At 43.7% G+C, this 26,430-nt stretch overlaps 1 protein-coding gene across 4 annotated transcripts in view; it reads left to right on the forward strand.

Moving 5' to 3' along the window:
* Positions 1 to 26,430, forward strand: part of Fhod3 (formin homology 2 domain containing 3) — a 429,128-nt gene that overhangs the window by 396,496 nt on the left and 6,202 nt on the right. For all 4 annotated transcript variants that reach the window (XM_036204945.1, XM_036204946.1, XM_036204947.1 and 1 more), the window contains 7 exons: positions 768 to 950; positions 3,756 to 3,875; positions 4,738 to 4,899; positions 8,404 to 8,594; positions 13,858 to 14,050; positions 19,787 to 19,961; positions 25,669 to 25,830. In XM_036204945.1, the coding sequence (XP_036060838.1) occupies positions 768 to 950; positions 3,756 to 3,875; positions 4,738 to 4,899; positions 8,404 to 8,594; positions 13,858 to 14,050; positions 19,787 to 19,961; positions 25,669 to 25,830 (1,186 nt within the window). The remainder of the gene's footprint in view (positions 1 to 767; positions 951 to 3,755; positions 3,876 to 4,737; positions 4,900 to 8,403; positions 8,595 to 13,857; positions 14,051 to 19,786; positions 19,962 to 25,668; positions 25,831 to 26,430) is intronic.

Consider the following 26,430-nt stretch of genomic DNA (forward strand, 5'->3'; position numbering starts at 1 on the left):
AACTCACTTCACTTCCGTGTTTTAGAAACATTGTTGTACATGTGCATAATTCTCTACATAGACTATCATAGCCTCTGTGAATATGGATAGTTCTACTCCCCCCCCCCCCCCGTATATTTCTTGTGTGTATGAGTGGAGGGGAGGAAAGGGTTTCCATACAGTATTAAAATAGAAATAATGAGGATAGATAAGACATTTTTACTCTCTTAATATAATGAATTAATCATTTGAACCTGTAAGAATCAATTGGATTCTAACCTCCTCTTGGCATTCCACAATTGGCTTTTACCAGAAGCAAATAGAAATAGAGATAATACTGTTTTCATCACTGAGCAGATTTTCCTCAGTTAAAGTTGTGTTTGATATTAAAGTATTATCTCCCTATGCATTTTGGTTAAAATTTATAATTAATACAGAAAAGTCAATCTGACTTCTTTGTGAATGTTTCATTTTTGTAGTCCATAAATAAGTTCATGGGCTGTGCAACAAAGCCCACATTCTTGACACATGTTGCTGCAGCTCCTAGGGAGCAAGAAGCTGTTCTCTGATATTCTACCTTCTTTTTTTCATTTACTACCCTCTGTCCTTGCCTGGAATGCCCTTTATGCCCTCGAAGGTTATCATACTATAACACCTGCCTACTATCAAAAATAGAATATTTTTAATTATCTACTTGGAAAACTATAACAGAATTTTGAAATTTGAAAACATTGCAGGAGCAGAGTCCACTACTAACAGAGAATTATCGCATTACCCTATCTTTCTAGAAAATTCTGACCATGATTCCAACCGAAGAGGAGAAGCAGAAAATTCAGGAAGCTCAGCTGGCGAACCCTGATGTGCCCCTGGGTAGTGCTGAACAGTTCCTCCTCATACTCTCCTCCATCAGCGAGCTTTCTGCTCGACTCCACCTCTGGGCATTCAAAATGGATTATGAAACCACGGAAAAGGTAGGCAGGACCTAGGAGCATCCCACATCCCAGCGTTGACGTCCTTACAGTTGGTGAATAGAGCTGCTGAAGCCTCATTCTTGACACAGAATTTGGAGGGTGGGCTCATGGTGAGCGTGTCACACACTGAGTGGTATGAATTGCATCTGTGTTGGGTGGTGAGTGCCTTCCTGAGACAGCCTCAGATGCCTGACTGTAGGCAGCAAATAAAGGATGTTTAGTCATCACAAGTTATCAGACTGTATTTTCACTGTAGAAAATATAGAACAGAATATGGAGGGGGAAAACCTATCATCCAATGGTAATACCCTAAACTGGCACTGGCCATGGCATGCCTTTGAGAGAATGTTAGTAGCTACTTTTCTCATTGTTGTGCCCATGTCTGGCAGAAAGGACTTATGGGAGGAGAGCTTTGTTTGGGCCCACGAGTTCAGAGGGCAAAGGTCTTCTTGAAGGGAAAGTCATGATGGTGAACGGCACAGCTCCATCCGTGGTAGCAGCAGCTTGAGACAGCAGACAGAAAACTGAATTTTCCTAGAACTCAAAACCTGGACACAGTAGTGTGTACCTGTAAGCTCTGTGCTGCTCTGGTCAGATGGGAGGTGGACACAGGAGCATCCCCAGAAGCTTACAGGGACAGACACCTGACAGAAGTTGTCCTCTGCCTCACATACATGTGTGCTTTCAGACACACAGAGATACACGCACACAGGTGTGGGTGGGCTTAGATGGGAAAGGTACTGAGACATCTCTTAAATAGAAAGTGGAAGGCATAGGCATCCTTCCTGTACTGGGTATGGTTTGTGACTTCCCTAGGGACCTGTGAATGAACCTCTGTCTACCCCACATAGCAACAACAACAGACCAAAGAAAGATTTCCACCCAAGTGTAACTCAGTGCAACAGAGTTTACCAGGGTTCCTTACATGAGGGTGGGTCAGGGGTTACTTATAAGAACCTAGATAGCTGGGCGGTAGTGGCACACGCCTTTAATCCCAGCAGTCAGGAGGCAGAACCAGAGGGATCTCTGTGAGTTCGAGGCCAGCCTGGTCTCCAAAGCGAGTTCCAGGAAAGGCTCAAAGCTACACAGAGAAACCCTGTCTCAAAAACAAAAAAGAACCTAGATAACTCAAAGGGAGCTATGGTACCATGAAGCCCCTCCCTGCATGGGCATTCTTGGAGTGCCCTGCCCAACACTAATGTGCAGAAAGCTGGAAGAGTAGCCTTTTCCCTAGGAGTTGTTTGTACTTATGTAAGCTGGGGAAGGGCCTTGTGAATCTTGTGTTTAAGGAATTTCCTGAGACTGGTAAGTTTTGGTAACTTCCTGAGTCTCTTAAGGATTTTAATTGGGAGGGATACATTACATAACAGGCCAGTGGAATGCTTTTGTGAGTTGAATAGGGGCCAGTAGAAATTGAATGATGAACTGTAAGGGGCTTAGAACCCGAGAAAATGAAAACTGAAACCCAGAGGAGTTAACATGATACTATACCTGAGAACAGCTATACAACAGTGAGTTTGGGAGATTTGAGGAAAAATTACAGGGTGAGCATTTCTAATACAAAAATTTGAAACCCAAATGCACAAAAATCCAAAACATTTTTTAGGGCCAAAATGATGCTACAGTGAAAATTTCACACCTCACCTTATATAGCAGCTCATAGATGAAGCAAAAGTACATTAAAAGGATTTTAAAATATTATATGGAATTACCTTCTGGTTGTGTTGTTAAGGGTGTGTTATGATAGGAGTGAGTTTCCCCCTTACACTCGGATCCTGTCTATGAGATGTCTTATTAGGTATATTCAAATATTTCAAAATATGGAACACTTCTGGGTCCCATGTATTTTGAATGAGTGATTTTTAACCCGTTCTACATCTGAACTCATGGAATCAAGCAGGAACAAAGGTACCCCTAGGACTGCCGGGTGACTGGTGTAACTCAATTGTGAAACCATTTGGCACACTTAGGTGATTTTAGCAAAGTAAGATGACACTGGAGGAAGTGATGTGTGACTAGCTGTGGTTGGGGACAGGCGAGGCAAGACTGCTGGGGAGATTATAAAGTTGAACCTCCTGATGTGCGGGTCCAGGCAAGTGAAGGACTTCATAGATTGAGGTTAGTGAAGATGCAGAGCAGGTCAAATGTCTGAGGGGAGTGAGAAAACAGTGGCTTTCAAATGTGCCCAATCCAAAGCCCACAGGCTTTGTACACCCCAGGAGAGCTATGGATATACCTCAACAAAAATTCTTAAGTGTATTTAACACATGGAGCTGTTTTTTTGTTAACTAAATTATGTCATTCTTGACTGTAAACTTTGTAGATGACAATGCCATGTCACAATGTCAAAATGTTTGGGCATACCTACCTATATGAGTAACTTAGAGGTGGCCAGCATAGAGTGCATAGAGGGAACAGGAGGAAATTGTAGTGGTCCAGAGACTGTGAGGACACAGTGTGTATAGCCATCTCCTAACATCCCTGATGCCGAGGGAGCATGGAAAGAAGATGGCCTTAGAAGTCAGCTGTGGCTGGCATGGGAGTGGGGATAAAGGCTTGAGGGTCCTGCTTAAGCTGGGATGTTGCAGAGGACCAAGGGTCTTCATTGTGGTATCTGGGGGTAGACTCTGCTCTGCTGCCTTTCAGTTCTGTCCATATCTCGGACCAAATGCCTGTCACACATGCTTATCCTGTGCTATGGAGAGCTCTGCTGGTTATTGCTGTAGACTACACAATCCTGGAAAGGAAGAAAGGAAACCAGAATGTGTATTCTTTCTCATCTCCTGCTTTCTTTTTATCTGAAAGGAAGTGGCCGAACCACTTTTGGACCTGAAGGAAGGAATAGACCAGCTGGAGAACAACAAGACTCTGGGCTTCATCCTGTCTACTCTCCTTGCCATTGGGAACTTTCTAAATGGAACTAATGTAAGACTTCCTAGTCCCTTACTCTCTGGCCTCCTTTATCACAGTCTCTGCTGTCATTACCAATAGATCTGTACCTTCGATTCTGAGGCACAATAGAACAAGCAGCTTTTATGTCTTTTTGCTGAAAATTCAAAGCTTTCTGTCCTCGAAATATCAGGGCCCATTCATTTGGATACAAACTCTTCTATGGGCTTGAAAAACAAGTACATGATCCTTACAGAGTATGGCTACTCTAAAAAATTAACATCAGGGGATTTCCATCCAGACAAATTCTTTTTTTTTTTCCTCTCAAATTATGACTCAAGTATTTAGGCTTAAACACGTTCTGATATTCTTTTAGAGATACGTTTTGTTTTTAATTGTGTATGTGCATGTCCATGAGGGCATATGCACATAGAAACTAGAGGCTTTGGATGCCTTGGAGCTAGAGTTATCCAAGTTGTGAGCTATCCAGTGTTGCTGCTGTGATCCACCTGGTCCTCTGCAAAAGCTGTATGCCCTCGTAACCCCTGTAAGCCTTTCTTTTCAGGCCTGATATTCTTGGTTAAAAAGCAATCTCACTGGTGGCTGCTGTTAGCCTGACTCTGGTCAGAAAGTAGACATTCAGTAATGGTCACAGGAGAAAGAAGCTTTTGGTATGCCACTGTCAAAGACCTGTCAAGGCCCTGGAAGGTGGCTCAGGGATGTGGTGGGTGTGGCTGCTCCAGTCTGAGCAGCAGAGGAAGGAAGAGTATGTGGCTCACTGGCCTCAGAGAAACTAAACATGGGCTACTGTAGGACATTGATTCTAACCATCCACGCTATTGAAAGAGCCCACGTTATACTTGTTTTTCTCATGTCTTTATTCAATGTCACCCAACAGGCCAAAGCATTTGAGTTAAGCTACCTCGAGAAGGTTCCAGAAGTCAAAGATACAGTGCACAAGCAGTCACTTCTCCATCACGTGTGCACCATGGTAGTGGAAAACTTTCCAGACAGCTCGGATCTGTACTCAGAGATTGGGGCCATCACCAGGTCAGCCAAGGTACGTCCATGGACTTGGAGGGGCTGGCTTGTGGACCTTGTTGTTAGGTCTCCTGCGTCATCCCAGAGGCATATAGCCTTTGTTAGTAAGCCATTCAGTGCAGCCTGCACTGCCTGCTCTGGAGTTCACAATGATGATTCATTTCATGCCATTTCTAATGAACTTTTAAGATCTTTTTCCTATCTCTGGTTCTTGGTCAGATTCTTTCCTACTGAGGTATGTGGGGCAAGCTTGCCATGCAAGCCTCACTGCTGTGTCCACTGGTGAGAGTGTTACTTTCCAGACCATTCCTATCTATCCAATGTTGCAAATCTTCAGCCTGCTTTAGGTAAGCATATCAAAAGCAAGCATATCAAAAGGATGCCATCTGGCTCCTCCTGAGATGCCACAGTACCCAGGATGCAATCTGGAGCCAGAAACCCGAGTATGCCTGGCCCCAGTGCTCAGAGATTGGCCATTCCAATGATCTTACACACAGGGAACATTTTTATAGGGCTATAAACAGTCTATGGCTTTGGACCCTCAGCTGCAGGCTCTTAAAGTACAGAGTTAATATCTTTGTGAGCACATGGCTGGTTAGGGAAGAGACCATTGTAGTTGGTGGTCACTTAGCTGCCTGCAAGGTCGGGGGACCACTGAGGCAGAACAATACCTAGGGGAACCCCAAATACAACAGAATTGGGGTAAATGAAGGCTATGGAAGCACTGGTAGCTTGTGGGGTAGGCAGGAGTCTTTGAACAGGGCACAGAAGCCAGGCCATGGCAAAGGAAACTTCGGAAGTGTGAGTGGAAAGTATTAGGATACACTGGAGTTGAGTATGAGGTGTGTCTGGAGAGCAGAGTGGCCAAGAGGTAGAGTCAGGGTTACAGGGGTGTCCTTGAAGGAGCTCTCTTCTCTGTTATCACCCATGGGACTAGCATGTGACTTGATAGCTGGCAGCCTCCTTCACCTGCCACAGGAGTTACCATCTGGCAGGTGTGCTTCAGTTGGCTTCATAGTGTACCTGCCTTGAGGCAAAAATAGGCTTAGCCAGTGGTTTTCCAGCCCTGACAGGACTCACAGAACGCTTCTCAGAATTGAGTCCCCTAATGGGGATGCATGCCACACTGTTCTGTGGTGGCCACTAGGCTGTGGTCTTTACACAGAAGCAATGCAGAAAGCCCCTCAGATGTCTCTGTAGTCACCACCTCCATAAGTCCTTCCTCAGAAGAAGACTTTGTTAGAAATTCAAGACACAAATCAGTGTGTCTGGAACCCCTTCCTTTTGGCCTTGTTTCCAGAGCCACCCAGAACAAATGGGTTCTATCTGGTTCTACCCAGGGTCTTCCCCAGATGGAGCTGCCTAGCCATTCTGACACAGAATTACTGATACCCGACCAGATCTGTGGCTGTCCTGGCTAGCACTTTCCCAAATGCCTACTAGACTAGACATTGTCATTTAAATAGTAGCTTCATAATGTATCCTTGCCTACATACTGACCACACAGGCCCAAACTGCCCACAACCGTTACACTAGATGATGGCTGTTCAAGATCTATGGCTTCCAACAGGAGACCATGTGGCTATCTGCTGCTCTTTCACAAACTTCACACAGCCTGTGGAGCTTGGAAGCACTAAGCCCTTCTTGGACCCTGCCCTGCTTTCTTGTCCTTGGGACTCCTCTGGGCTTCTAGTCTTTCTCCCATGGGTGTAGCAGATCCTCCTTCAGACCTGCCTTTGTTGACCTGATCCTGTACCAGGCTTTTTCTTTTGGGTACCAACCAGCTCCCAGATCATGACATGGAGACTTATTAGTGTTGAATGCTTGGCCTTAGCTTAGCTCATTTCTGGCTAGCTCTTTTGACTTAAATTAACTTGTTTCTCTTTATCTCCCTTTTGCCTTGGGTCTTTTTACTTGTTTTTCTTCTGTGTATCTTGCTTTCACTGATTCTCATGGCTGCCTGATTGGCAGCTGCCTGGCTTGGCCCCAGGTGGCGCCTTTGTTCTCTCCTCGTCCTCTCTTTCTTCCTTTGGAGCCTAGATTTTCCCTCCTATTTATTCTCTCTCCATGCCAGCCCTGCCTCTGCGCTCTCTGCCTAGCTATTGGCTGCTTGGCTTTTTGTTAGCCTAATCAGGTGCCTTAGGCAAGCACGGCGAAACAAATGCAACCCATCTTTACATAATTAAACACAGGCAGCATAAACAAAAGTCACACATCTATACACAGTTAAAATAGTAGTCTGCAGCACAAACAAATGCAACACACCTTTGCCCAGTTAAAATAATATTCCACAGCATCATCCCTTCCCTTGTCCTCTGAGGGTGGGGCTGAAAGCACAAGGTCATTCCTGCCAATCCTGTCTGGGTCTTCCCCTCTCAGAGCTGCTGCTGTCTCTGGCTTGAGTGGCAGCTCACCTCCTGCATCTACTTCTTCAAACTTCTGTCTCACTTTCACCCCCTCCCACTGCTGCTCGCTTCTTGTCGCCCTCAGTCCGTAGATACAGCCCAGCTCCACCTGCTTGTCTAGTTCTTCTCCTGTCCCTTCCTCATCTCAGTCTACCAAATCTGGTGCTCCAGTGTGTGTTGTATGGCCTAACTAACCATCCGTGTTACCTTAGAAAGCCTCAGATGGCGCTACCTGTCCTTCCAAACTCTTTGCACTTCCCACAATACTTGTTAGTGCTCTGTCTCAAGTGTCTGTGCATGCGTAGTTTGCATTAACTCTCAGGGTCTCATGCCTCTCCACCTACACATATGCATACATGCACGCATGCGCGCGCGCGCACACACACACACACACACACACACACACACACACACACACACATACACACAGCCTTAAGGGTACCGTAGACCCCTCAGAGCTGTGTCTATAGGATGAGGTTACTTGATGACATGGATTTAGTTGCCTCGGGCACTTGTCTCCATGTACTTATTATGCCGTATGGGAATCTCTGTGTATTTAGTGCCTGATATTTAGGGAGCATTGTGCATTAGTGTTGGATGAATATATGAATGATACATGAATCCAATCATTTTTTTTCCACATAAAATTGTGAATTGTGGTGAAGAGAAGTCAGCTGTCCATTGCTGGCTGAGCAGAGCAGAGCCATCTGTGACTGGGGGAAGTTCTTTAGTAAAATATTAGCCCCAAAGAACAAGGGGACCCTGAAAAAGGTTTATGAGGCTTCTACTCAGCTCATCTTGTACTAGGTTCCTTCATTTCATGTTTGAATTTACAGTTCCCAAAGAGTCTCAGAACATTTCTTCCCAAACAAGGCAAGAAAAGGTGACTCCTGTATTGGGTTCACTTGGAGAACAGTTTTATCACTGAATAAATTGATGTGGAGATAATGAAAATACACATGTGAATCATTTTCTTTAGGCCATAAATATGTTTATATTTCAATATGTAGGTTTGGTTTTGATTCTTGGTTCCTCCCACGGGCACTCGGGGCTCCTGGCTCAGGCTGCTGCCCAGTCGTTTCTTCATTTGCTGTGCTCTCTCTCCCCCTGATTTTCAGGTTGACTTTGATCAACTTCAGGAAAATTTATGTCAGATGGAGAGAAGATGCAAAGCTTCCTGGGATCACCTCAAGGCAATTGCAAAACATGAAATGAAACCAGTTTTAAAGCAGCGGATGTCAGAGTTCCTAAAAGACTGTGCCGAGCGAATTATAATTTTAAAGATTGTCCATCGGAGGATAATTAACAGGTAGGTGTATTGAGGAGCTTACAGAAAACTGAAAATATGTTGTACACAGGGTCAGAAGGTTAAATTTATAAAAATGCTACTGTGCATTCTAGGCACATAGCAGGTATTCCTAAGGTACTGAAGTCTTGATATCTATGTATGCAAAACCGTGCCATTAAATCTTAACTAGAAGGAATGCTGGGGATAATGAAAAAAAATCCCCCATTATCCAGGAGTTGCTTTTGTAAGATCTTTGGCTACTTCTCCAGCTGCTGGAGTCATGTCACTTACAAAGAGCCTACTCCCCTGTGAGGCTGCTCTCCATTGTAGAAACGTTGTCTCTTGTATCTGGTCTACACTCAGCCCCTGAAGACCCTCTGGTGGTGTGCTCTCCAGCATGTATACCTGAGTGAGGGATGGACCCTACCCCAGGGCCTCTCCTCTCTGCACCTGCCTTCCTCAGAGTCTCAGGATCCAGGAGGACTCTGGAGTCATGCTTTAGCTCCATGGAGGCTGGCACAGGTCTAATGGGTTGAGTATGGCTCTGTGCCTGTCTGTGCCACTTCCTTTTGAATCAGGCCTAGAGGGGTTGGGGATTTAGCTCAGTGGTAGAGTGCTTGCCTGGCAAGCACAAGGCCCTGGGTTCGATCCTCAGCTAAAAAAAAAAAAAAAAAACCAAAATAAATCAGGCCTAGAGTCCTGATCTTCCAACCTTCCATGGGTCACTCTTTCATGAGCTACCACCTTCTTTTGATCTTCATCATAGCATATGGATGTAGGAGCATTTCCATCCCTCTCCTCTTCTTTATTCAACTCCTCCTCCTGTCATTCTTAAGTCCATATAAGACTTTCTAAACCTGATGCTTCTATCTCCCCACAGCCCATCCCTTCTGGTATCATTTCCTGCTTTGACAAACATACTTTCTCAGGCCTTGTATGGTACATATGCATAGTGTTGGTGTGTGTCCATATGTGCATATGTGTTCATGTGGAAGCCAGAAGTCAACATCAGACATCTTCCAAGGGTCTCTCACTGAACCCAAGGGTCACTGAATGAACTTAAGGAGCTGGCCAGGAAGCCTCAGAGATCCTCCTATGTCTACTGCTCCAGTGTTGGCAGTACAACCCCACACTACCATGCCCAGCCTTTTGTGGGGGTGCTGGCACTCTGCACCCATTAAAGGCTGCACAGCAAGTACTGAACTGAGTGATCCCCCTGGCCCCTCTTTCTTGGCTTTGATGGCAATTTGTGAGGACAGGTGCAGGAGGAGGATGTAAAGTACTGGGCAGGATGGCAATTTTGAAAAAACAAAAAACACCGTATTATTTCTAGATTGATGGCTACCCATTAATCAGGACTTTTGGAATGAAGCTGCTTAACTGTCAACCCTCTAACTACACTTCATCCAACTACATCTATATTTCAATTACATTATATTGCTTTTGTATAAGAGAATTTTATAAGATATTTTGTAAAATTTCTTGCTCAGATTACACTGTTTTTTGATAGGGTTATAAAAGGGGAAGCAGAGGATGCAGGCTGGTTTGACCATTTATTCTTTTTATTATCCAAGTGAATACCAACTTTAAAAAATATGAAAATAAACAATTTCCATTTGGAATGTTGTAAAACTAGAGCAAATTTATGAAGGTCTTATAAAACTATTGTGCCTGCTTTTATTAGCTATTTTATCCAAGATAGATTAAAAACTGTTGACAAAGCTATTCCTTACTGTGTTTTTGCTCAAATCAATCCTTCCAAGCTGATGATATGGAAGTTGGTTGCTCCTGTCTGATTCAAGTTCATAGATCTTCACTGTTGGCCATCCCACTGGGGATAACCAGGATGGATTAGAAATTCATCATAGTTGTGGTTGGTACTGAAAGGTCCATGGTTGTGTAGTGTCCAGGGTAAATACCCAAACTTAGAACTCTGGGTTCAAATGAAGTCTTGTAGGAGCCTGGGTTCTAGAACTGACTAGAGCAGGAATCCATTGCTAAACTGAGTGGACTAGAACTGAGCCTTATTGCTTTGCTTCACATCCTTAAACACTGCCTAGAAGCATAGCCCAGGCCTACTAGGGTAGTCTTTCACCCACATAGTGGGAAGTAGAGAAAAAAGAAGAACCTTAAATTATACCTTGTAATCAATGCCTACATATAAAGCTTCAGATTAGAAAGTTGTATATGATTTCACAACTGTTGCTCCAGGCAATACTTAGCTTTCAAAACCTCTGACCTTCACAGAAAATCTTGTTTTGGTTGCTGGTACCTGCACATCTGCCTTTCATTTCATTCTGCTGCCCTAACAGCCTGACTCGCTCCATGGACCATGTGTCAACTTACTCATTCTTATGGATTCATCAGTTACTGTGAGAGGCACAGGAGAGAAAGCAGTGGTGAGGTAGGAAGGGACTCTTCCTAGGAGGCTTTGTGAACTACAGCCAGGGATTGTCATGCTAGGCATTGGAAAATAGGTGAATACCAAGACCAGCATCCCTGCCCTGAAGTCTATTCCTCCTGATGGAGCTCATCATCTCCGTAAACAGTATGCCTGATGAAAGGCTGGTAATGGGAAAAAACTGAAGATGCTTGGTTTGGGCCTTCCACTACTAGTGAGGCAGTTAGTCCCTCCATAGCCATGAGACCTGTATGTCTGTAATCTAAAAGCTATAGTCAGCTAATCTCTTAAATAGTTTGCTTCCTCCAAGTTCTATGCTTTGTCTTTCTGTACAAATGTATGGAGTCTGTCTTTCAAATGCATGTCTGAATACTTTCTCAGATGTGAAGTCTATGTGCCAATTTGTAACATATAGACTTAAATCATATTTTCAGTTTATATGTTAGGTTCTGATGTCCTTGAGTCCAATGCAGTATGCTGATGATAGAGAATGAGGTATTCTGAGCTGTACTTTATAAAAAAGAGGAATCAGAAAGGTCATGTAACAAACGAGACAAAATGTACTTTCTATCTGTGGATGATGAGTCCCTGCATTGATTCTGCATATGCATAGATCTTATATAGTGATGTAAGGCAGTATTTGCAGGATAATACACCACCTTATCCTCCTAACATCTATTTTACATCTGATAAATAGTGTCATTTGGCAGTAAGAGCTGGGAAGTACAGGCTGGAGTCATACTGAGTCAGTAGTAACAAGAAGGTGCTGGTCACATAGGATGGTCTGGGAAGGTTCATTGGAAGTGACACTTTGTCAGAGATCTGTGGGATGGAGAACATTTCCATCATCATCATCATCATCATCATCATCATCATCATCATCATCCATGCACCTGTATGTGGGCAAAATGTTCTGAGCATAGCAAATGGCTGGTACTGGATGCCTATGGCTCTTTCCTGTACAGCAGGATTTCTTTCTTCCTTCCCCTGACATAAGCCCTGTAGACTCTCAGCTCTTTGGCCTCTGTGTCCCTTTAGGATTGTCTACATACTACAGAGGGCCTTATTTCATCTCAAATAATGCTAACCAGGAGTCCAAGGTAGCTGAAACCATGACAATAGGCAGGGAGTGGGGCTGGCCATGTGGTGGTTGTGTGCATATATGTCTGGTCTACACATCCATCTGTAGGTAAGCACTGGTTTCTTACTTTCTGGCTGTTAAGAATGATATTGCCATGAACATTTGTGTAGACATTTTTGTAGGTACGCACAATCTCTTGTCTGAGTGTATGCCCAAGAAGAAAAGTGCTGGGCCATATGGGAAATGTCTGTTTAACTTTCTGAGGAGCTCTGTCATCTGCTTTCCATAGTAGTTGACCCATTTTTTGTTCCCAACACCACTGAAAGAGAACCAACACCACTGAAAGAGAATTGCAATTTCTCCAAGTCCTTGCCAATGCTTGATGGTCTTTTTGAGATAGCCATCTCAGTGAAGATGAAGTAGTGCATCATTTGGGGTTTTGATCTTCATTTCCCTGTGGACTAATTATTTAAACATATTTATATGAACTTCTTGGCTGTGTGTACATCTTTCTATAAAATGAGAAATGCCTTTTCAAATCCTTTGTCTGTCTTTCTGTTTCTCAGGCTTGAGTTGTGAGATCTGCTGGTCTTGGTTTATGCTTGGCAGGAGTGCCTTATCACGTGTGTGATTTGCTGATACTTTTTCTCCCCTTCTGAAAGTTGTGCTTTCACTGTTGGTGTCCTTTGGAACACAAAGGGATTCAATTATGTTGAAGTTCAGTTCATGTTTTCTACTGGTTACTTATGCTTTTGGTATCACACCTAAAAGTACATCTAATCCAAAGTGATGGATTTTATATCTTGTTTTCTTCTGAGGGCTTTCTTGGTTTGTTTGTTTGTTTTTGTTGTTGTTTAGCATTTTCAGCCCTCTTTATTTTAAAAAAGCAATTTACATGTTTTAATCTGTTATGTTTTACAAAAGGGAAGCGAAGTATCCTTCATTAAAAAACAGATCCCAGCCATATTCAACCTGTACAAATTAGAATGATCGGAGCCAAGAAGCTTTGTCTACAGATAATGGCGTTATTTAAGTAGTACTCTTTGTTTCTCCAAAAGATTTCTCCCCATTTTTCACTCTCTTATTTCTTACTTCTAGGAACCTAAAAATCGTGTGCTTTACAAAACAAATAGCCCCTAGTAACTTTGTGTGTGATAGCGTTCCACTGTGTAGATCAGTCTTGCCTCACTCGTACTATCCCGCTGCCTCCTCAAGCGGGAGTTACAGCATTTGGCTTAATAATTTTTCATTTATAAACATAGTAGCTGAAATAAATTTCTGTTCAACTTATTTGGCATATCCTAGTTAAATTAAGATTGCATATATAATAGTACCAGAAAAATATTTCAAAATTCTTAGGAAAGCTTTGTAACCATTTATTTAGAACCTTTTTAAAAATATATTATCTGCACATATTCACCGTTACTCACTCCAAGAACTACTGAAGGGATTTCAAAACATTTCTCTGTCCCCATTCAGTTCTTACATAACTAGAAATTGTACTTGTTTTCCTTAAGCTATAACTCGGTCATTTTTCTGGAAAGCTTGACAGATCCATTTACAAATGTAAAAGCAAATAAGAAAGGAATCTGACATCTTACCACCTAGACTTGTCATTCAAATGAGAGTGAAAAAATGACCTTGACTTTAGTTTTTGTTCGACATCAGCAGTCCAGGAATGAGCAGTTCCCTCTCCCAGGAAGCTCGACCCAGTCACTTCTTACAGAAAAATTTTACACAGGTAATTTTGGTTCCTTAAAAGCGAAGTCATTGCCATCACTGGTGTTTGGTTTTGCCTGCAGATTTCACTCCTTTTTGCTCTTCATGGGCCATCCCCCTTATGCAATCCGTGAGGTGAACATCAACAAGTTCTGCAGGATCATCAGCGAATTTGCACTGGAGTACCGCACGACCAGGGAAAGGGTTCTGCAGCAGAAACAGAAGCGGGCCAGCCACAGAGAGAGAAACAAGACACGCGGGAAGATGATCACCGATGTAAGTTTCATGAACTCAGTTGCTTCGTGTCATGGCTTTTGAAAGTAAGATAAATCATCAGTAGCTCCCCAGTTTTGGGGGGATGTGTTATTTTCTTCTTCCCAATTGTGGACAAAGTGCTCTCAAGCTGCTCTTCTACCATGTCTGTGAAAATCTGCCATGTAACACAGGAGTGCCAGCACAGTGGAAATTAGGATTGGGTGCTGGAGGGGGAGTGTGTATTATAGCCATGTTGGTGTTACTTGATACTGATGACAATTGACATTTGATGAAATTGGGGTTGGGGGCACGTATTAGGTGGTGCCACCAAGTATAGAAAGGCAGATGTGTTTATCTGATGCTAATTCAGGATTTTCATGCTTGTAGCAGTGTCATGTATCAGTCAGTTTGTGAATGTGAATTGACAAACTGATGTTGCGGCGCTAAGACGTAATCTGGTGGTCACATGATTAGAGTCACAGAATGTTAGGGTTGGAAGACATCCTGGAGGTCATTAAGTCTACTAGGAGTTTCTTCATAGCACCTGGAATTGTCCTCAACACTTTTCTCTCCTGTTGCTGGCCCTTTATTTCCCACCTCAACCTGGAGCCTATCTATGACTCAGGAGCATACCACATGGCCAGTGACAGGATTTTGAAGTACAAAAGGCTAGCTACAGATGGTGTATAGATGGGACATGTTCCATGGGTGGAGCTGAAAGGATGCAAGAAAGTGCTATAGACTGACAAAGGTACCCGGTGCATGGTCCCTTTCTGACGTGCCTTTGTAAACATGCAAGTCAGGTGGGTATATCACCAGTAAGCTATAAGTTTTGTTTTAGAAAAAAAAATGAAGCCATTTTCTTGGAATTCTCCTTTTCAGGGAACCCTCCTTTCTTTCTTCACTGCTTAGTCATATTTGAATAGGCTTGGAGGGAATAGGGAGTTGGAACTGTTAGGCCATATTTGGAACCTATTGAAGATCTCCTTGAAGTGATGTTTTTCATTGTTTGAATTAGTGCCCATGAACTTTTCCCACCTGTGCAAGTACATGGCCTCCCTGGGCTTCCGAGAAGGGGAATGGAAGGAGGAAAGGGTTAAACCATTAGGACTGCCATTGCTCCAGGGGTTTAAGCCACAGCTGGACTCAAGTCAGGCAGATGTCTCTGCAGAAGAAAGAAGTCAATTAAGGCCTTATGGAGGCTGCCATCTGTGGCCAGGGGAGTGTTCATGGTGCAGGCAAAACAGGGAATGTGGTTACTGCTAAGAGTTAGCATTCCTGAGGCCTCCAACTTCCTGTGCACTGACTACAAGATGCTTTGTACTTAAAAGGCAATTCTAAGAAGAGCCATAGACGACCAGTCCCCCATCACTCACCTCTACCCAAACCTTCTTCCTTGGACTTTTGGTGAGTCTAAGGAACAGCATACCACTTTCTCCCAGAAGGAGCTCATTCTGCAGCTCTTCACAGCTCCAACTGCTAGTGCCATCAGCCAGGCTCTCCTTCCTCCTAAAATCTGGTTCTCTTGGAGCTTTAGTCTCCTGGGGTATTCAGAAAGCAAATTGGACCCACTTGGGCAAACCATGACCTATATTTCATTCCAATGTGCTATTTTTAAAAGTCTTAAAAAGGGATCATTTATTTTTGTGGAAATTAGACATATTGTAAGGCAAACACCACAAGTCCAATATGCTTATAGTTAGGAAAACACATTAAAATTTCTTGCCAAATTCCTGAGAATTTTTTTTTAGCAGATCCTACTAAGTTTTCAATTTGTCCTTCTTCGAGAACATTTGGCTCTCAGAGAGGTAGAAGTATCTAGAGTGTGATTCAAAAGTATTTAAATTTCTATTAAAACCTGGACAGTACATTTTCTTCAAAGTTAACTTTCTACCTAGGCCATTTTAGTAGAGGTCAAGGTAGTATTTGTGTGGAAAGCCTGCCACCTTCTGGAATATTAGAATATTGTTACTCAGGCCAAACTGTCTCAGATTTGCCCAAGTCTGAGATGGAAAGGGCTTGCTGTATGGCGGAATTAGGGTGCCTGGACTGATGTGAGTACAGTGAGAGGTAAGGTCATCCCCAGGGATGACACAATTTGATTAAAAATGACCTAAACACAGCTGAAAACAAAGCCACATAATGGATGCAGAGTTGTGGAGCCCTGAACATTTTAGAGAATTTTGAGAGAGTCAGTTTTAATAGATTCCAAAATAAATAGGATGGTGAGGTGGCCGCTTAAAATGAGAAGTCTGGAGGATCTCTGGAGACTGCCTTTCCTCCTTCCTTGGTCTGTAAGGCTGAACTTCCTCCGCCTTCCTGCCTTCTGACATGTAATGGGCCCCTGCCCCACAACCCATAGGGTCCTTCCTTCCAGGAACAGCTCAGTGGGACCTCATTTGTCATCTTCCTGTCCTAATCTGGTTCTAGATCAATGGTGACCATCAGAGGGGCACCCTGCAGTTTTCCAGGCAGGGAAACCAACTGCAAAGAGATGGAAATGAAAGCTCAGTGTACAGACTCTGTCAACCTGGATCAAGACTTCAGGGAGTCTGACATCAGGCAGTTTATTCCCAACAAATTTAAGGACAATATAATTCGGAAAAAAATTTCCTGGTGTAATACAATCTCCAGTTCACAGGGAAGTGTAATTACATTAAAACATGACTCGGGGTGCATATCATTTCCTCCAAGAAGATGGGTTCTAGAGACAGGCTACCTTTGCTGGTTTAATGGCCATAGGAAGGTTCTGGCCTGATCTTGGGCATGTAGATAGGGTGCAGGTCATTTGGGATACTAGCCACCCTTGGGAGAGCCTCTGGTGATACCAATAATGTAAGGGTCATTTAGACTATTATGTATCTCTGGTCCTGTTTGTGGGATCTTGGGGAGCCCCTGGCTGTAAGGGTCATTTAGATTACTAGCTAACTCCAGACCTGGTTGTAGGAGCTTAATATGTCCTGGTCCAACAGATAACACAGATCACTGGGTTACTAATCACTTCCAATTCTCAGCTTTCTAGATGGAAGAACAGAGTTTTGGTTTTGGTTTTGGTTTTGGTTTTGGTTTTGTTTTTTGTTTTTGTTTTTGTTTCTTTTATCCTTCCCATTGGAAAGACAGTCCTGTATGCATAATATTCCTGGTTTCTCTGGAGTTCTGTGGGTGCAAGGATCTTTATGCTGTGCTCCCAACAACCATCATAAGCCAAATAGTCAAGTCACAGGACTCCATTGCAGTAGGAAGAGGGACCCTAGGGTGAGACCTTTCACCTTTCAACCCTGACTTCCTCTTCTTTAGAAAGGGACAGATGGCACTTTGAGGGCTTGAGAAGGCTGAAAATTCAAAACATAGCATCTTACATATCTTCATATGCCTGGTGAAAAAAATGCCAGTCATCCTGGCTAAAGTGATATTCCACTCAACAAGAAGGATGGTGGAGAGAACTGGTCTCTCTTGCCATTTGAGTGGAGCACCTTGTTATCTTACATTCCAAGAGTACAGTCAGTTCTCAAAACATCATGCCTGGTTTGTTGGCCTGGCCTCTAGCCTCTGTGGAAAGACTTAAAAAGTATAGGGAATTTAAATGAAGATATTGACACAATTTTTTATACTCACTTTATATTTAGAAAAGGGCTCTTCAAAGCACATCTACTGATAAAGTAATTGTGAGTGCAGGGCCACTTCTGGGCAGCTACCTTGAGGACTGGTAAAGTTCTACAAAGAGCTTAATTTTGTGTGTCTGAGGAGAGTGTAGTAGGGTATGTGGTGCTTGGGAACTTTTATGTGTCCTGTGCGGCCTGTGTGTAGAACGGTACACAGTAGTCTAGGCCCTGCAGGCTAGGCAAGGAAGAGTCCAGAAATTACGATAAAAGAAAAAGGTTGCTGACAGGCATAGCCAGGTAAATGAAGGCTGGTTCACTTACTGAAGCCTGAAAAGCCAGTAGGTGGTGGTAGTTCCAGCAGACATAGCCAGCTGCATGGATGGAGTAGAAGATAAGGGTTGTAGTGATCAGGGAAGCCAACTATTGACCTCATGGGTGTCCTCAGGAGGTTACCTGAATCCCTTCCTTCAAGTACTTTCTGCCTCCTCTCAGTGTGATCTTGCAGCACAAAGAACAAGCACCCAGTAAGAACAGGAGAGAGAGCCTGGCACCTTCTGACTGAAGACAGTGTGCCCTACTGATAGTGACTGCTTTCTGTCTTTGGAATGTGATCTGTTGTTGAGATGGTCTCATCTTTGCTGATTTCTGTGCCTTCTAAGAATCCTTCTGTCTTTTCCATCTTGTCCTGTCCTGTCCTTTCGGGTAGACTGATGACGAGGATGACATTGAGGTAGGACAATTCATGAACGGGAAGAAATACCCTATCTGCCCTTCCCCTGTGTGCTGTAGAGCAACCTAACATAGTCAGCATGAAGTGTCAGCACCATTTAGCACTTGAAACTGTGCATGGGCATTTTATGATTGGTTGTATTGTCATCACTAACCATTTGATCAGTTCTTGTCATGCTGTTTGTGCCAGAGAGTGAGCAGTTAACTTCATTTTCCAGTGTCCCTGAGCCAGAACTAATCACTACCCTGTCACTAAGAGCAAGTTCAGTGGGTCTTTTCCCCGAGGCTGGAAAACTGGACAAAGACTCCCTTCCAGCCCCTTTCTGTGATTTTTACAACCCAAGCATGAGAACTGGGTTCTAGCTCAGCTGTGTATTTGCTGAGCACAGTGGTGCATGTCTGTAGTAACCCCAGCACTTGAGAGGCTGAGGCAGGAGAATTGTGGGTTTCAGAGCAGACTAAGTGACATAATAAGAACTTTTATCCAACAAAACAACATGAAGATCAAAACGTAGTAGAATCAGGCTGGGCATGGAGCTCAGTGGTCCAGCACTTGCTGTGCACATACAAGGCTCTGGGTTTGATCTGGAGCACCAAAAACAAACACAAACCAGAGTGAATATATAGAGCATCCTAGAGTCAGGAAGAAATGGGAGCAGTGATGGTTGTTCCTAGGGACTAAGGAAGGAGAAGCATAGACAGCATAAGTCACAGATTTGTCCCGGGTCTGTCACAGTGGCTGAGAAGCAAAAACTTGGAGCCAATCTTGGTCCATGTTCATCATCTTGCTCTTCACTCAGATGTAAGTATTTTGTGCATATAGGACTTGATATAGAGTTCTAGAACACCTCTTGAAAACATATATGCCCTGCATTTTTTGAGAAAATCAGCCTGTGTTTTTAATGCTTGTGACAGCAAGCATCTACATTTTTGACCAAACTGAAAAGGGTATTGCTGAATTCAGTTCCAGCTTGAATTTATCCAGCATGTTCTGTTCTGTTCTGTGACCTGACACTCAACCATTGGTAAAGCCACTTATTCTTAGAGAGTTTCAGTTTCTTTTTCCCTAAAAGTGAGATGAAGTTAGATCTACAAGAATCTTCAGCATTTGCTTAGAAAATGAAACTCAAGACATTTGATGGGCAAGTCAAATGTCAGGTCTTACCAGTATTTTGTTTGATGTTTAGCTCTTTCCAGAATGGATCCGTGAAGTTCCTTCTAGGGTCAGTTGCTTCTCTTTCTGGTGTTAGACCTTCCTGTAGAGAGATATTTGCCATTTGTTGGCATTGTCTGTGACTGACAGAACTCCAGATTCTACTGAGTACACACAAAGAGGAACCAGAGGAGAGAATGTTTCCCACAAAACAAAGCTTGATGGCTCCTTGGCCAGTGCCCCTCACAACCTAACATCCCTTTGGTTTTGCAGTCTGGCAAGTTCTCTGGCAGTTCTCCAGCAACACCGAGCCAGCCACAGGGTCTGAGCTATGCTGAGGATGCAGCTGAACATGAGAACATGAAGGCTGTGTTGAAAACGTCCTCTCCTGCTGTGGAGGATGCCACCCCTGTGCTCGGTGTCCGCACTCGCAGCCGGGCAAGCCGAGGTAAGTTCTGGTGGGTGGGGCTTATCTTCTCAGGTAGGCCACCCCATAAAGATGGTCTCCATTGCAGTGTGTAGGCTACTGTGTCCAGAGAGTGTATGTGAAGAGCCATCAAGTCCCCAGTACTCTCAGTGCTGACTTAGCCATGAATCCTCCTTACAGGAGGCTGTACTGGCTGGATGTAAAGATGGTCCAATGGAAGCCATCTTAGGAGGGGGACTCCACTATTGAGGCTTTCCAAATATATTTAGTGTGTGTGTGTGTGTGTGTGTGTGTGTGTGTGTGTGTGTGTGTGTGTGTTTATGTTATGAGTGTGTGATGAGAGGGCCTATTACTGTGTACATGTAGAGTGGGATTTCTCTTCCCACCTATCTCTGGGCTCTAGGATTGAACTCATGCTTCTGTGGAGAGCTCTTTTATCCTTGGAGCCATTTCAGTGGCCTACACTGTGCAACTTTTAAAAGCAATTAGACATCTGTCCCAGACTAGAAGGGGCCAAGACAAAAATCACTGCCATGTTTGCACTGTGTGGGTTCCTTTTCATTCCCTGATGAAGGAGCTTAGGGAGTGTCTTCACTGCTGTTCTATTGCTGTGAAGAGACACAGAGACTACTGCGACTCTAAGAAGAGGAAGTGTTTAATTGGGGGCTTGCTTCTGGTTTTCAGAGGGTTAGCTCGGGATCATCATGCTGAGAAGCAGACAGGCATGCTGCTGGAGCAGTAGCTGAGAGCTTTACACCCCGACCCAAAGGTAGCAGGCACAGGAGGGACAAGGAGAGGGAGAGAGGCTGGGCCTATGGTGGGCCTTTGAAACCTAAAAAAAGAAAAAAAAGCCAATGACACATGTCCTCCAACAAGGTGTGGCCACCCCTCCTCCAATAAGGCCACATCTCCTAATCCTAAACCGTTCATCAACCGGAGACAAAGTTGCAGATACATGAGCTTATGAGGGCCAATCTTGTTCAAACCACTGCAGGAAGGGAGGTTATTGAGTTTCTCTATGTATTACTCATCTAAAGAGAGACTTCTAAGTGTCATGGGCCAGAGAGTCACAAGTCACCAGTCCTGGTGTTAAGACAAAAAAATAAAAAATAAAGTGAGTTTACAAAGCCATTTTAAAGCATCACAGAACTGTCGAAAGAAATGGCACTAGATGTTCAAGAATTCTGCAGGAGCTGAGACTATCTCTAGGACTGGTTAGACTGGCTGGCCAGCGAGCTTCAGGAATCTGCTCATCTCTGCCCCACACCAGGCCTACAGTTACAGATACAAGCTGCTTGGACCTGCTTTTACATAGTGCTGGGGACCCAAACTCAGGTCCCATGTTTGTGCAATAGACACTCGACCAACAGAGCTATCTCCAAAGCCCCCGGGACTGACTTCTTAATTAAAACTGTTATCTGGTCCAAGTAGATCAAGACATTCCTGTCTGTTTATAGAGGAAAGGGAGAAGGTTCTGTAGTAAAATCAACCTGCTGCCAGTCTCTGCATTCTTCTTATATATATATATTTAAATTTCGTTTTGTGGTGCTTATGGAATGTGTCACAGAGTACATGTGGAAGTCAGAGGACAACTTGCTGGAGTTCCTCTCTCTTTCTACTATGTGCATTTGGGGAAAGGAACTCAGATCATCAACTTAGCAGCAAGTGCCCTTCCCTTACCTGCTGAGCCATCTCACTGGCCCTCTGCGTTCTTTTATACACAAATATTGTAAGCTAAGAAAGAACATGAAAACATGATTGATGACCATCAGAGAAAGCAGACATTAGTGGTATAATCCTGAGTCACCATCATACTGAAATGTGTACCCAAGGATTGGAAATGACCATTGCAAGTGCTGTTTTAAAAAACAAAATGAATGCTGGGCGGTGGTGGCACACGCCTTTAATCCCAGCACACAGGAGGCAGAGCCAGGCAGATCTCTGAGTTAGAGGTCAGCCTGGGCTACCAAGTGAGTTCCAGGAAAGGTGCAAAGCTACACAGAGAAACTCTGTCTCGAAACACCTACATAAATAAACAAATAAATAAATAAATAAAACAAAACAAAATGAAAACATACACAAGTAGGTTAAATAAAAGTGGATGATTTTACACATACCTAGAATGTATAAGGGTCAAATGGGCTTCATGAAGCTACAAAATAAAATGCCTGTAGTAAGAACCATAGTAGACAGGTTTAATGGCAGATTTTTTGTCTGAAGGATAAAATTCTTGGATTCAAAGACAATTGATTTAAAAATATGCAAAGGGGAAGGACATTGAGAAAAACAGAACAAGGAGTAAGAGATGCAATGCTTAGTGAAATAATGATTCACCCACATGTCTAAAGCACAAGCAGAGGGGCCAGAGAGGTGGTGGCTCAGCTGTTAAGAGCACTGAAGTACCTGGGTTCGATTCCCAGCATCAACATGGCAGCTCACAGATACCTGTAACTCCAGCCCCAGGGGATGCATGCCTTCCTTTGGTTTCTTCAGGCACCAGGAACATACAGGATGCATAGACATACTTAGAGACAAAACACCCACACACATAAAGGAAAAGAAACAAGCAAATAAGTATAGAAAACCACACATAAAGATAATGTGTTTCTAAGAGAAAAAAGATACACTACTTTCCTATGGCCCAGCTGTAGAAATGATGGTTCATTTTTCAACAAAAACTATGGAAGATTTAAGCAAAACAAAAAAGGCAGATTGACATCTTCAAATGCTGGAAGAAGCTTCTCCTCTAGCCATTTATCCCAATGGAGATTATCTTTCAGAGTGAAAAACAAGCATTCCCTCTATCTTAAAACAATACCTCCATTGACATGATTCATCCCTGTAGCTGGAACTTTTCCTGTGTCCCGGACAAATCTCTCCTACTCATGTCCCCCAAGGAAACACACAGAGGCTTATATTAATTATAACTGTGTGACCTTGGCTCAAGCCTTTTGCTAGCTAGCTCTTATACCTTCAATTAGCCCATAACTATTAATCTATGTATCACCACATGTTTGGTGGCTTTACCTGTGTCCCATTACATATTGCTTCTTGGGCGGCTCTCTGGCTTCCCCCACTCCTCCCTCTCTCTCTCTTTAAATTTCCTGCCTGCCTATAAGCTGCCTTGTTATAGGCCAAATGTCTTTATTTATCAACCAGTCAGAGCAACACGTATTTACACATACAAAAAGACATTCCCCCATCACATCTCCCACAAACTAAGGTTAGATATCTGAAAGGGAAACATAAATAGATGTTTGCTTTCAAACAGTTGCATCGCTTGAGAGATGACATGAAGATAAAGTGATACTGTGCCATTATGGCTCACACTACTCTATCCCTCTACTATGTCTAAATGTCTTGGAACAGTGCAGTGAATCTCCTGGCCCCTTGGATGCATGAGAGGCCAAGTCAGTATTTCCCCAATGTCTGCATGGGGGTGTAGAGGTTCTCAGAAGGATGTGTATAGACACAGGAAGAATGGGAACAAGTGCTGAGACCAGGTAGCAAGGAGAGTGATCAAGAAAAGAGAAGGTGCAAAGCACAAATTGATTCCAGAATGAGGTTACCAGGGGACAAAGTCATCACAGAATAGACCGATAGGGCTGGACCAATGGCTAAAGGTGACCTTTAGGGTTCTCCTGACTGCTACATTAAAAACAGATCACTGGGGACATGTGGATGCGAGATGTTGGTGATTCTCAGAGGGGAGGCTCCCTAAATTCCTGCATTTCTGCCCAGTGCTCTGAAAGTATATCAGGACCAAGTGGAATTGATGGGGCTGCGTGTGGTTTGTGAAGGGTAGTTTAGATTTCAAGATAAGACATGGAAGTATAAACCAGTAGGTGAACGGGAACTAGGAGAATGCTACATGAAAGACAGTGTTGCTATTGATGGCTCTACTCTGAAGACAGCCATGGTCAGAGACTGTGAGGTCCCAGTCTGAAAGCTGAGCCAATCATGGGCCTCCAGCCACCAATTACAGCATCCAGACCCTTCTGAGAACACAGGGAAACTCAGCAACAACTCTAAAAGGTCATTTGCAGGGATGCCCTTGTTTGTAAGAAGGGTTTATAATGTTGGAAGAAAAGGTGGCCTTCTGGTAGGAGGAAATATGTCCCCTTATCTATAAGCATCAGGAACAATTAGTCTTTGTGCACATGCAGATGCTGTAGGTGTGCCATTGAGAAAGCTAAGCAAAGTAGATTTTAAAAGCTGGGTCAGCAATTACAGCAGCCCTTGCCACTTGAAGACATTGTCCACAGCCTCTTTCATATTTACAGTATGATTTTGAGCATATACGCTTGTACAGGGGTGGACACCGCCCCCACATATGCCCAAAAATATCAGACTACTAAACAGTGTTCCTTTGTTCCCAGATAGTTCCATCAAATTCTAGATCATTGCCGGGCGGTGGTGGCGCACACCTTTAATCCCAGCACTTGGGAGGCAGAGGCAGGCAGATCTCTGTGAGTTCGAGGCCAGCCTGGTCTACAGAGTGAGATCCAGGAAAGGCGCAAAGCTACACAGAGAAACCCTGTCTCTGAAAAAAAGAAAACAAAAAACAAAAAAACAAACAAACAAAAAATTCTAGATCATTAATAGGTACTTACAAGCCTCAAAACTTTAAATATAACAGTATACAAGAAGAAGTAAATAACATATTTATCAACACATTAATGTTCATTTTAAAAACATTTCGAAAATCATTTGCCCTCCCTCAGAATTGGGCAAGCTGGTATTTCTTTGGCTTTAGCTTAGACTTAGTCAGGCTGGCCATCAGTGGCTATGAATTTGAGGATTCTAACCTGTAGGCTTGTGAAACTGTACATCTATTACAAAATGAAGCTTAAGGTATAGAGATGAACAGTTTGGGATACCACTGTATCTTTCCTTTTGAAGAAGCTCCTCATCATCCAGAGTTTTCACAAGGATGTTAATCTGCCACAAAAGCCATGCATGGTCCTAGACGTTCAATTGCCATTGGTTCCTAACGGATGTTGTTTGGAAACCCATGCTTTCTTCTTGTCTATTGGCCATACATAGCTACCTATAGGGAGTTTTGGACTGTGTTAACAGGTAGTTTTTACAAAACACACTTTCTTGTCAAGGAGCGATAAGACAAGTCAGAGACAAACTGTGCCAAGCTCCCTGTTGCTGACTGAAGAGAGTACTTCTCCTTCATTTTTTTTTTAGAGGTAAACCCAACATAAAGTGTGTATCACAAACCTCCCTGGTTTCTGTTTACCATGAGGGGAGTTCCGTGAGTGACATTGGCCAGGTACATTCAGCTATTGATGGAGAGCTGATTCAGTAATGCCTCTGTGGCTCTCTGTGCATTATTGGATGTGTCTTACTGGGTGTCAGTGATGTGCTATGCAGGGTCTGGCTTAGGTCATTTGCCCTCAGGTAATCATAGGACCTGCAGGTAGCAATGGCTGACCCAGGAGAGAGGGAGAGAGTTAGATAACAAGAGACAGGAACACAGCTACATTGTAAGGAAATACAAATAAATGTCCCAATTCAGGTTTCCACAGCACTGGCAGGATAGCAGACACAGGCAAGGAAAGGCCAGCATCCCATGCATCGCTAACTCTGAAGCCTTGGCTGGTCTTTGATGGAATCCAGCTCTGATGGCTGTCAGCTGCTAGAAAGACAGTAACGTTTTGCTTGTTTTGTTTCTCTTCTGTCTGAGCACACCGCATTCTCTGCTCGTCTCATCTTTCAGGATCCACTGGTTCGTGGAACATGGGTACTGATGAGTCACCCAATGTCACTGATGATGCCGCTGATGAGATCATGGACCGCATTGTCAAATCGGCCACCCAAGTGCCCAGTCAGCGAGTGGTGCCACGGGAGAGAAAGCGTTCCAGGGCCAACCGCAAATCTTGTGAGTGCATGTTAATAAGACCTGGACCGTCAGAAACTCAGACAGACGCTCCCATTGGTGTCCAGTGGCTATTGAGAGTGCCCATCTGCATTCTTTAGCAATAGGAAGTTCCTATCAGTGTCTGCTATTAACGAGGGAGGCGGGGCAAATGTACTTGCTGTGTGTGCCCTGGCCTCTACCAATGAATATCCTGTCTCTAGCAAGGTCTCAAAGGTCACTGAAAGTCTCAAACATGTGGAAGTAAGGCTTACTACCAAGTACTGACCCAAATGCTTTGCTAGAGGCTACATTTCTGCTCTTCTCCCAGCACCAGAGGCTACTTGTGAGGTAAAGCCTGGCTCCTCCCAGGGTTTACCAAAGTCTCAGGCAGATTAACAATACAAAGCAGGGGTAGCAAGTGATTTGATGAACAAGCAGAATGCTTACTGTTTCATGTGCTCCAGGGCTGAGCGGGATTTCCCTTTTCCTTTCAAATAGCCTTCAACTAAAGCAAAGTCTTTTTAGTCTGAAACTGCTGCTGCTCTTGACCCTTCCATCTGCACTGCACCGATTCTCATAGGCACCCCTCTCTGTGGAGAAATGCAATCCCTGTGGATCACT

This window comes from Onychomys torridus, chromosome 13 (genome assembly GCF_903995425.1).
Source record: "Onychomys torridus chromosome 13, mOncTor1.1, whole genome shotgun sequence".
NCBI lineage: Eukaryota > Metazoa > Chordata > Mammalia > Rodentia > Cricetidae > Onychomys > Onychomys torridus.